General features: G+C 47.7%; 1 protein-coding gene across 1 annotated transcript; it reads left to right on the top strand.

Moving 5' to 3' along the window:
• The first annotated feature begins 249 nt into the window (after positions 1–249).
• Positions 250–9,418, top strand: Nqo1 (NAD(P)H quinone dehydrogenase 1). Its single transcript, XM_042700707.1, has 6 exons — positions 250–368; positions 3,857–4,021; positions 4,139–4,269; positions 6,227–6,340; positions 7,194–7,295; positions 8,517–9,418. The coding sequence occupies exons 1-6, from the start codon at positions 362–364 to the stop codon at positions 8,829–8,831; spliced, it is 834 nt and encodes a 277-aa protein (XP_042556641.1). The 5' UTR covers positions 250–361; the 3' UTR covers positions 8,832–9,418.
• Positions 9,419–12,313: the final 2,895 nt, after the last annotated feature.

Raw genomic sequence — 12,313 nt, forward strand, 5'->3', positions numbered from 1 at the left:
TCCACAGCTAGAGCCCGCGCGTGTGCTCGGGGCGCGGGCGCGCGTGCCCCCGCCCTCACCGGTCCCGGAAGCCCCTCTCCCCCCTGGCCTCCACGAGCTGCTCTTATTTTGGTGGTCCGCACGTGGGGAGCTCCCCTCCGCGGACCGGCGCCCCGAGGGTGCCGGCGCCCGGCCCCGCCCCCGGAAGCCGCCCAGTTCCCGGCCGGGCGGCCGGGCCAAGGTATAAAGCCGCCAGTCCTCGGCGGGAGCTGGGACCACTTCGCCAAGAAGCGCTCCCGCCGGCCCGCCAGCGCCTGCCCCCGGCCAGGGTTGCCCCGGCAACCAGCAGCCCAGCCAATCCGCGCCCAGTGCCGCTGGAGCCATGGCCGGTGAGTGGAGCTGGGTTTCGAGTTTCGCTTCACTTCTCCGATTCCGGGCGGCCTGATCCTGAATCCTTTGCAACCCGTAGTGTGGGGCCCACTTGAGCTGGTGCTCGATCCATTTTGGTGACAGATTCCCTACGCCGCCTTCAGACCCGGGGTCCTTCCAAGGCTCCAGTACTTTTCCACAGTCTCCCTCTGAGGCGGAGCAGCGCCAAGGGTCAGGACGCATTTCCTCCAATGGACCTGCCTCGGCCTGCACCCCGCCCCACCCCACCCCGCCCCGCCCCGCACACACCCTAGGCTAAAAGTACTGGGGGGGGGGGGGGAAGCTTGCCCATGCAGCGGGCCGTACGCAGTTGTAAACGTTTCTAGAAAAGGACGGAGGTATTGGCTAAGCCCTATCCACCATGCTGGGAAACAGAGCAGGGGAAAGGTGGTAGAGGTGGTTGTTCAAGCCCGTGCTGGTTTTGAACTCACAGCCTGGGTGCCGTCCCCGAGCCTTTTCACTCGTTTGGTGCTGTACCACTTGTGCCACAGCTCCATTACTGGCTTTTCTGATGGCAAATTGGAGATTAAGAGTCTCACGGACATTCCTGTCCTAGCTGATTTAGGCCCCTCAATCCTCAGATCTCACCCTCTCTGAGTAGCTAGCATTCCAGGCACGAGCCACTGGTGCCCAGAAATATTTTCTGATTTTTCCAATCCTACAGGAAGCCTTCTGTTTATGTGTAGCAAGCCCCTGAGGGGAAATGGGAAGATTTGGATCTTGTAATACCAGCTAATTAAACCCTGAGGTGCACTGTGGAGCATCTGTGACCAGGATTCAAATGAGAATAGAGAAAGGACTCCCCAGACTGATTTGAGGCTTACCTCTATTTCTAGTAGGGTTTCTCGATTGCTTCGATTGCTTCTTCTTCCTGCCAAAAAGGTCGTGTAGAAAATAAATCTTTTGGTGCTGACAGTGCCTCCACTAAGAGCATGCCACAATCTCCTTCTGGCTCTGACACTTTGCTTGTATAACTTCTTCGAGGTGGGTCGTCAGTGAATCCCTGGGGGGAGGGCAGCTTGAGAGATGATAGTTTCATGTAGAAGGTTAGTAAAAACGACTAGCTTTTAGACTGGCTTGAGGTTGAAGGAAAGGAAAAGGGTGAACACCAGAACAACAGAGCAGAACAGGGTCCGTTCCCAGAGGACTCTGACCACCAGAATTGAGGTTCCAAGGGATGTATTGCAAGGGCCCAGAGAAAGTGCAGGGGCTCAGGAGACACTGCTGGAGGGGCTGAGAGGTTGGTTTGTGAGGAAATTAGTATTTCCTGGGGAAAAAAGGAAAAGCTGGCGAGGAAATAAAAGAGTGAAGGAATGGGAGCTGTCAGTTCATGGAAAAGTGAGGGTGAACCTGTGTAATCAGTTCTTAGAGGCCCATGAACAGAGATGTGCTAGAGGCTCAGGGAGAGGAGTGACTCAGTAGTAGAGCAAAATATATATGCATTTATGTTTATTTAATATTATATATATATGTTTTTTTTAAGATATATTTGCTGGGCACTGGTGGCTCACACCTATAATCCTAGCTATTCAGGAAGCTGAGATCTGAGGATTGTGGTTCAAAGCTGGTCTGGGCAGGAAGTCTGTGAGACTCTTATCTCTCATTAACCATCTAAAATCCAGAAATGGAGCTGTGGCTAAAAGTAGTAGAGAGCTAGTCTTGAGCAAAAAAGCTCAGGGACAGTACCCAGGCCCAGAGCTTAAGCCCCATGACTGATCCCCCCCCCAAAAAAAAAGATCTATTTGCTTCAGTGAGATAGACCTCTCTACACCATGCATAACAAGAACTAATTAATGTTAAGCTAGAGGCGCCAAGAATATGGCAGGGAGGAGGTTTTCAAGAGGGACGAGGCTTTGTCTGGCTGATCAGTACCAAGTTTGTGACTTTGCTGCAGTAAAAGAGTTTGAGGACACACGCAGCTAGAGACCAAAACAGGTTCACAGTAAAGCAAAGCAAAGAAAGGATAGTGCACAGTCCAGACACGGCTGCGGGCAGGCGCTAATAAGCATGCTCTAATATCACGGGGGTTTGACTTAAATTTACCAGAGATGTTTCCCTATGTTCTAGATGTGTCCTGATATGCTCGATCATTCTTGCTGGTACACTGTTCTGGCTTTATTGATTGGGCCCAAAGATATCAAGTCTATTTGTTTGGTTTACTGAATTGGGTTACTATGGTGATGATGTCTGCTTTTCCTCAGTCTCCCTTTCAACAAAGGCTAGTTTCATCCTATGCTCCTTTAAAGGTGTCCTTCCTGGAAATAAGTTTTTTTGTTTGTTTTGTCAGTCCTGGGGCTTGAGCTCAGGTCCTGGGCACTCTCCCTGAGCTTCTTTTTGCTCAAGGCTAGCACTCTACCACTTGAGCCACAGTGCCACTTCTGCCTTTATCCGTTTATATGGTCCTGAGGAATGGAACCCAGGGCTTCATGCATGCTAGGCAAGCACTCTACCACGGAGCCAAATTTCCAGCCCAGTTTTTATTTTTCCAAACAATTTTTGTGCATTGAAGAGTCATTTTCTCAAGTCTTGTCCTATAAGTGCCTATCTTTTTAATTATTGAGGTATCCTTGGTGCCCAGAGCATACTAATTATTTGGGCAAGTAGGCCAAGGTCAGGGGGAGAGAGAGACAGAGAGAAAGAGAGAGGGACGGAGAGGGAGAGGAAGAGAGAGAGAGCTGCCTTAAAACACAAAACAAGGAACAAACAAAAACCCGAACTATATATTGCAGCTTTAGTGAGGGAATGTGAAGCATAAAGCAAAGGAAGTAGTGTCTATGCTTTCAATCCATCGATTCATTAATGCAATATGGCAGGTGCTGGGAAGGCCGTCCATGTTGGCTAGCCCTGAAGCTGCAAGTTTGGTTTTTTCCTGAGGAATTTTGCCCTTACCTCTCCTGTCCCCGGCATCATTGTTTCCCTGAAGTGGCTGTGTATGTGTCCTGTTGCCTCGCTTATGTGAATTCTGAGAACATCTAACTTGCCCTGGGTCATGTTGCTAGCAGGAAGGAAGTGGAAATGAACCTTCCAAGTCCACAAAGCCCGGTTTTGTGCATGGAAAAGGATGTCTACTTACCCAGGACTATTACTTTTGTGTTGTAAATCGGATTTACTCTTCACTGCTGCAAACAAAAATGACTATTTTGTGGTGTTGGGAATGGAACAGAGATTTCAGCCTTTGTGGATTTCCTATGTCTTGTGTATTTATTTTTAATTAAATTAAATTTACTTATTTATTTTTTAACCAATCCTGGGGATTGAACTCAGAGTCTGGACACTGTCCCTGAATTTCTTTTGCTCAAGGCTAGTGCTGTACCACTTAAGCCACAGCACCACTTCCAGCTTTTTCTGTTTATCTGGTACTGAGGAATCGAACCCAGGGCTTCATGTATACGAGGCAAGCTCTCTACCACTGAGCCACCTTCCCAGCCCCTGTCCTGTGTATTTCTAGTCAGGACAGCACTGATCGTCCTGGCACACTCAGAGAGGACATCCTTCAACCATGCCATGAAGGAGGCAGCTGTGGAGGCTCTGAAGGGCAGAGGATGGAAGGTGATGGAGTCTGACCTCTATGCCATGAACTTCAATCCCCTCATTTCCAGAAAGGACATCACAGGTAGGAGCTGCCCCCCCCCACCCCTCCTTTTCCTGAGTTCTTTGTGGAACTCCTTGCTGGTGGGCGCTGTGGTCCAGCCCTGGCCTCCAGGGCTTCAGCCTCTTTGTCCGCCTACAGGTGAGCTGAAGGACCCTGAGAACTTTCAGTATCCTGCTGAGGCCTCGCTAGCTTACAAGGAAGGCCGCCTGAGCCCGGATATTGTGGCTGAGCAAAAGAAACTGGAAGCTGCAGACCTTGTGGTATTTCAGGTATGGTAAGGATAGGATTTCAGAAGAGCTGTCTGTACCGGGCACCGGTGGCTTTGGCCTAGAATCCTGACTACTCAGGAGGCTGAGATTTTCCAGCCCAGGCAGGAAAGTCTGTGAGACTCTTATCTCCAATTAACTCCCCAAAAAGCTGGAAGTGGAGCTGTGGCTCAAGGGGGTCAAGTGCTAGCCTTGAGCCAAAAGGCTCAGAGACAGTACCCAGGACCTGCTGAGTTCAATCTCCAGGACAGCACTCCTCTCCCCCCTCCTTTCCCCCCTCAAAAAAAAAGCTGTCTGGGATGCTTAAATTCTTACAGTTCTCAGCCTGTCACCTCACTAGCTGTGTGAGCTTACACAGTCTGTTCTGTAGTAAGGGCGATTGCTTCAAAGCTCAGCATGGCACAGCGTTGTACATGCTGTGCATCTGGCCATGGTATTCAAGAATAATGTCTTACCGTGTAGCTATTCAGGCTTTGAACTTGAGACCTTCCTGCCTCAGCCTCCTTCCTGAGTGCTGGCATGCTAGTCCTCTTTGCCTAGAGGAAGGAGACTCCAAAAATGAAGCAGGAGTCTTCAGCATTTCCCTTCCCTGTGCCTAACTTCCCTTCTTTCAGTTATTCTCAGTGGACTCAGTCTCCTCTCTCCATGGAAATCCTGAACCATTTACAGAGTGGCATGTAAGACACGGACTTTCTTGCTGCTGGGGTGTCCCAGCTGGAGGGGGCTGGCCCTGCTTAGGGGGCTTCCTGCTGCCTGCAGCGGAGTCATCTCCCCTTTTGTTCAGCAGACAACACTGGGGCTGTGTGTGCATCTTTTCCATCGTCTTCCCCGTAAAGGCAGTGCGCTCTGCAATCAATGACCTGGCTGCTAGCGATCCTCACCAGCCTTTCCATGCTCAACACAGAGCGTATATGGTGCTGAAAACTTCCCAGGGAAGGTGCTATAGGCTGTAGTTCTCCTGGCTGTTATTCGAAAGCACTTGATCCCTGCGGCCCTTTTCCCTACCCCTCAGGCCTGTGGGTATGAAGTGATATCACACTGGCAGCCAGAGCTCCACACAATGGCTTACATTTTGTTTTTGCTGTTGGTCTTTGCAGTGCTGGGGATAAAACCCAGGCCCATCAAGCCTGCTAATTATCCACACAGGATTTTTTTTTAGTGGTGGTGTGTGTGTGTGTGTTTGTGTGTGTGTGTGTGTGTGTGTGGGTGTGGGTGTGTGTGTGGGTGGGTGGGTATGCTGGTCTTGAGGCTTGAACTCAGCGCTTGGGCATTGTCTTGGAGTGTTATGTTTCTGAGATGAGATCTCCCTAAAGGCTTTCCAGGTAGGCTTTGAACTCATGAGCCCCCTACTCCAATATCCCAACTTGCTAGGGTGACAGGTATACATCGTTTGCATTTTGACAGTTTTCTTTTTCTTTCTTTCTGCCTGGGCACTGTCCCTTATTTGTTTTTTAGCTCAAGACTGATACTCTGTAACTACTTTGGCTTTTTGGTGGTCAACTAGAGATAAGAATCTCATGGACTTTCCTACCGTAGGCTGGTTTCAAACTGTGATTGTCAGTCTCCTGAGTGGCTGGGATTACAGGTGCAAGCCACCAGCACTGGCTTTTTTTGTTGGAAGTCGGTTTGAACTGCCTTGTGCTTTCTAGAAAGGCCTTCTACCTGCGCTACCTGCGCTTGCGCTCGCTCTCTCTCTCTCTCTCTCAGCTTTTGAGATAGGGTCTCAATATGTAGCCCAGGCTGACCTTGAATAACTATGCCAAACTCCTGGGCTCAAGGGACGATCCTCCTCACCTCAGCCTCCTGAGTAGCTGAGATGACAGGGAAAGGGCATCACATTTTCACTTTTCTTTTAAATATACTAACTCCTCCAGAGGGACTGTCAAGCCCTGAAGGAAGGTGGCTCTCCACAGGGGCACAGAAACACCCGGAGCTGACCTCTGGTATCTTCTGTCCACAGTTCCCGCTGCAGTGGTTTGGAATGCCTGCCATTCTGAAAGGCTGGTTTGAGCGAGTGCTCGTGGCGGGGTTTGCCTACACGTACGCTGCCATGTACGACAAGGGCCCTTTCCAGGTAGGTGAGCTGTTGTTTGCTGGGGGGGGGGGGGGTCTGTGTACATTCCCTCCATAGGTTGAGCTTTGAGCACAGCTAAGCACCAAGTCCTCTGGGAGGAATGCCTGACAAAGGTCTTAGACACAGAAAGTGACATCATGCTTGGGAGTTGTTTGAAAATATTCCAGAATAAACAGCAGGAGGAATGAGGGGAGAAGCTAGAATGACGGTGAGAGTTGAGGCTGGTGGTAGATGCATCAACATACTATTCATGACTTTATGTTTGAAATTTTCCATAATAAAAATAAAAGTGCACCTTTGTTTTGTTCTTGAGCCCCAAATACTGCTTGAGAAATGTTTTGCCAAGTGACAGAGGTTTTTTTTTGTTGTTTTGTTTTTAGGTTTTTAGTTAGTTTGTTTTTGATGATAGTCCTGGGTCTTGAACTCTGGGCCTGGGCACTGTTTCTGAGCTCTTTTGGCTTCAAAGCCTCCTATTTGAGCCACAGCTCCCCTTCCAGTTGTTTGTGATTAATTGGAGATAAAAGTCTCTTGGACTTTTCCTACTGGGCTGGCTTCAACTCTCAATCCTCAGATCTCAGCCTTCTGAGTAGCTAGGATTACAGGCAAGAGCGCCAGGGCCCAGGTGTGAGAGGTCTTTTGTTCCGCATAACTGCCTTCAGTTGCTGGGACAGCGCTGAGCTGCTGGCTACAGGCAGGTGCGTGGAGCCTTTGGCCTGCCCATTCTCCCTGTCTGTGGATGGTCCAGGCTGGAACTTCTGCAGCCACACTGTGTGCAATAGAAACAGCTAACAGCGTGGACATGCGCGTCCCATTCTGTGCAGTCTTTCATGGAGGCTTGTTTTCTCTTTCCCAGAATAAGAAGACGGTGCTCTCCATCACCACTGGTGGCAGTGGCTCCATGTACTCCCTTCAGGGTGTCCACGGGGACATGAACATCAATCTCTGGCCAATTCAGGTACCTTGTGCTCAGGGAGCCTGCAGGGAATTCATTAATTGAGCTTTCCTTGGGGCCAAACACAAGATGGGCGGTGTGAGGATGATGCAGAGCAGGGACTCAGAACCTGCCTGACCTCTGGCCCAGGGTTTCTAGCACATGGTCCAACATGCACATGCCTAGTCCAACTGCACTCTTTCTTAGCCACGCACTGGTGCATACAGGCCTCAATTTGTGGAGCCTGGGGCTCTGGTTCTCCTCTTTCCAGAAGACGCGCATCACTCACCAATCTTTCTGGTTTCCTTCAGTGTCACAGACTCTGAGAAGTTTTTTATGATTCAGGTTTTTTGTTTGTTTTTTGTCAGTCATGGATCTTGAACTCAGGGCCTGGGCACTGTCCCTAAGTTTTTCTGCTCAAGGCTAGTGCTCTGCCACTTTGAGCCATCGCTCCACTTGCAGTTTTCTGGTGGTTAATTGGAGATAAGAGCACAGACTTTCCTTCCTGGGCTGGCTTTCAACCATGATCTTCACATCTCAGCCTCCTGAGCAGGATTATAGGTGTGAGCCACCAGTGCCTAGCTGTCCAGCCAGTTTTTAGAGCTGAATTAAAAACTGCTATCTGAGAAGAGCTTCTGGGGAAATCACCAGGTTTGAATTCAGGGTCTTATACTTCTTCTGACAGGGAGCTCTATCATTGGAGCCATGTCCCTAGCCTTTTTTTGCTTTTTTTTTTTTTTTTTGCCTAGACCACAATCCTCTTACCTCTGCCTCCAAGCTCCACTGTAGCTAGAATTTCAAGGGATGTACCACCATCCCTGGCCTTAACCTTTCAAAGCAGGGAGTTGGAGAGGAGAGCGAGTAAAGTCGCTGCCTGGAAGAATCATCGAGACTGATCTTGTTAGGTAGAGAGGCAGAGAAATGCACATCAGCCTTCCTTGGCAGGAATTAGCCACCAAGAAGCCTAAACTCTCCCTAATGTAATAGAACTTCAGCTCTTTTGGCAAAGGATCCAGGTTGGCACACTTTCAAAGTTTCATTCATTTCAAGAAGAGCACAGAGGAACAGGCTGACGCAGGGCACAGCTGGCAGGGAGGATACAAGGAGAGGAGGTGCAGCTGAGCAGGCTCTCCAGGGCACCTCAGTTCTCCTCACTGGAGTCTCCCTTTGGGCAGCCCAGATCAACTTTTTTTTTGTGAGCAGGACTGATTCTGTGACTAACTTCTGTGCTTCGTGTCTCCTCAGAGTGGCACTTTGCATTTCTGTGGCTTCCAAGTCTTAGAACCTCAACTGACTTACAGCATTGGGCATGTGCCACCGGATGCCCGAACCCAGATCCTGGAAGGATGGAAGAAACGCCTGGAAAATATTTGGGAGGAAACACCACTGTATTTTGCTCCAAGCAGCTTCTTTGACCTAAACTTCCAGGCAGGATTCCTTATGAAAAAAGAAGTAGAGGAGGAACAGAAAAATAAGAAATTTGGCCTTTCTGTGGGCCATCACTTGGGCAAGTCCATTCCAACTGACAACCAGATCAAAGCCAGAAAAAATGACTCATAGGCTTGCTTTTCTAACATGTAGACAGTCTAGGTATCATTCTGTTTCCCCAACTTGCTTTAGATTTTAAGGTTTGTGTTTTTCCTCAGGTCCATAAAGAATGAGTAGGAAAAGGATTAGGGTGTATTTGTAACATTGTAGATAGTCTTACTGGTTGTTAGGATTGCTAGTGTGGCTTATAACTAGACTGTTTTAGTCATTAGAGGCCACTTGGGTGGTAAAGCAAAGAAAGGTGTAGGAAAATGCTAGAAAATAGTCTTTAAGGCCAACTATACAATTTATTTCCTTTTTTTAGGGCTGAACTGTTAGGGCCAATTCGGGCTAGATAGCATCCAAATCTCCAGTGATCTACTTTAATTACCTCTCTGTGGTTTACAGCAGAAGGGGAATTGCCCAGAGAAAATAATGACTGAATCCATCTAGCCTAAGGGACTTTGTTTGGTTGTTAGCAATCCAATGCTTGTTTATGATCTTTATTGGTTTCAATTACTATACAGTGACTAATATGCCTCTCTTCCTTCAACTTTTTTTTGTACCTATGTGCACATATACCTTAAAATGAAGCTAATAAAGGTCTCTTCCTTAATCTTCTAATTTAATGTTTGCAGAAATAATCCCACATATTCACACCTTGTATCTTCTATACTGATTGAATTAAAGAAAGGAAATAGTACATTTAATACTTTTTTTTTTTTTTTGGGTCCGGTCATGGGCCCTGAACTCTGGGTCTGGGCGCTGTCCCTCAGCTCTTCAGCTCAAGGCTAGCGCTCTACCACTTGAGCCACAGCACCACTTCCGGCTTTTTTTTTTTTTGCTTATGTGGTGCTGAGGAATCGAACCCAGGGCCTCGAGCATGCAAGGCAAGCGCTCTACCACTGAGCCACCTTCCCAGCCCCTTAATACTTTTTTTTTTGCCAGTCCTGGGACTTGTACTCAGGACCTGAGCACTGTCCCTGAGCTTCTTTTGCTCAAGGCTAGCACTCTACCACTTGAGCCACAGCGCCACTTCCAACTTTTTCTGTTTATGTGGTACTGAGGAATCGAACCAAGGGCTTCATGCATGCTAGGCAAGCACTCTACCACTAAGCCACATTCCCAGCCCACATTTAATACTTTTTAAGTATTAAAAACAGTAGGTATCCATAAAAAAGTATTTTGTCTGATCTCTGTCTGGAAGGTTGTTGTATATAACATTACTAAGTTTATGGATTTCTTTTTGAAGGATTTGTTTGGATGGATCCCATGACTTTTGGGATAAAGTTGCACACCTAGAAGTTTACTAATTTGGTGAACAATATCGGCATAGAATAATGTATGTCCACATGCTCACACATGCTCAAAGAAACCCAGAGCCTTATACAGGCTAGATAAGCCCTCTACCTCTGAACTATAGACCAACTTCCAATTTTGGAGTAACATTTTATATTCCAATGTTAATTCTTAGACAATTTTAATCTCTTCACAATTGCTATAATTCAAGTAGAATTTGATGAAAGACTGCCCTCTTGTGGTATATTGAAGGAAAATAAAAAAGATACAAAGCCAGGTAGCCTGAAAATGGGAATCAGCCTTTTAACTGCCAAGGAAGTGATGAAGTGATGGCCTGGGCGTGTGTGTGTGTGTGTGTGTGTGTGTGTGTGTGTGTGTGTGTAAGAGGAGAGAGAGAGAGAGAGACCAAGTGATGACCTGAGAAATTGTGTTTGAGTATGTATATGTGTGTATAGTATACACAATAACAGAGAGGGGGGTGTTTCAGTTTGAAAATGTACTCTAGCTGGGCGCTGGTGGCTCACGCCTGTAATCCTAGCTACTCAGGAGGCTGAGATCTGAGGATCGCGGTTCAAAGCCAGCCCGGGCAGGAGAGACCGTGAGACTCCTATCTCCAATAAACTACCAGAAAACCGGAAGTGGCGCTGTAGCTCAAGTGGTAGAGCGCTCGCCTTGAGCTGAAGAGCTGAGGGACAGCGCCCAGGCCCAGAGTTCAAGCCCCACGACCGACAAAAAAAAAAAAACAACGAAAATGTACTCTATAGCCTTAATCTTCACTGCAGTTCTGTGGCAAGTTTCTCAAAGTTCCAAATTATAATATATAAAATTTGGTTTTACAAAACAAAATAAAAGGCCAATAGCCAGGTACCAGTGACTTATGAACATAATCCTAGTTACTCAGGAGGCTGAGATCTGAGTATGGAGGGTTTTAGGTTTTTTGTTTTGGTTTGGTTAGTCATGGGGCTTGAACTTTGGGCCTGGGCACGGTCCCTCAGCTCTTCAGCTCAAGGTGAGCACTCCACCACTTGAGCCACAGTGCCACTTCTGGTTTTCTGGTGGTTAATTGGAAATAAGAATCTCATTGACTTTCCTGCTGGGGCTGGCTTTAAACTGTGATCCTCAGATCTCAACCTCCTGGGTAGCTAGGATTACAGGTGTGAACCACCGGCACCCAGCTTGAGTATGGAGGTTTGAAGCCAGCTGGGGCAGGAAAGTCGGTGAGCATATCTTCAATTAACCAACAAAAAACCTATAGTAGAACTGTGGCTTAAATGGTAGAGCTTTGAGCACAAAAGCTCAGGGACAGTTGAAGCCCCAGGATGGGCACAAAACAAAACAACTCATATTCACTGATATCAGTGAAGCTAGCCATAGAAACATTCAGGCCAAATTCAAATCTACTGGAGGACAGGATTAGAGGAGTCAATAAATTATGGCCAAGCCAGGTACTGGTGGCTCACATCTGTAATCCTAGCTACTCAGGAGGCTGAGATCTGAGGCTCCTGTTTCAAAACCAGCCCAGGCAGCAAAGTCTACCAGGCTCTTAGCTCCAAGAGCACTAGCCTTGAGCTGAAAAGCTCAGGGACAGTGTCTAGGACACTGGAACATGGACAACATGGAAGGAAGGGAGGAGGGAGGCAGGGAGGCAGGGAAAGGAGAGAAAAGAAGAAAGGAAGGAAAAGAGAAGAGAAAGGCCAGCTCCTATTTAGCCATTTCAGAGAGCTTCAGAAAAGAGAATAGTGTTAAACCAGACAAACAAAAAGTACTATAAACAAATAATGCCTTGGGGACAACATTTACTCTGTACAGTCAATAGGCCCACTCTCTTCCGGGCGCTCGGAACACAACACACACTCTCTCTCTTCTGGAACTGCATTCTTGCGAACAAACCTACAGCTGGTGAAAAATTCTAGGAAGAAAAGGCAGGTTAGAGGAATAGAGATGAGACAGAGGACATTGCTTTTTATCGGCTGATTAAGAACTCCAAAGGCCACACTCAGCAAGGATCTAATAAAATGGTGGGCAGCAAAACACTGGAGCTGAGAGGAGCAAAAAAGAATATACAAAATATGTCTGAGGAACAGAAAGGAAGTCAAAAGGACTGAAGCAGAGGCAGTGGGATATGAGTCAGACAAAAGCTGGAATTAGAGTCCATGGGGCATTTCAAGCATTTACCAACTAAGGTATTTGACTCTGCCACTGTTCCTGTCCTGATT

Source organism: Dipodomys spectabilis, unplaced genomic scaffold (assembly GCF_019054845.1).
Source record: "Dipodomys spectabilis isolate Male_0828 unplaced genomic scaffold, ASM1905484v1 ptg000273l, whole genome shotgun sequence".
NCBI lineage: Eukaryota > Metazoa > Chordata > Mammalia > Rodentia > Heteromyidae > Dipodomys > Dipodomys spectabilis.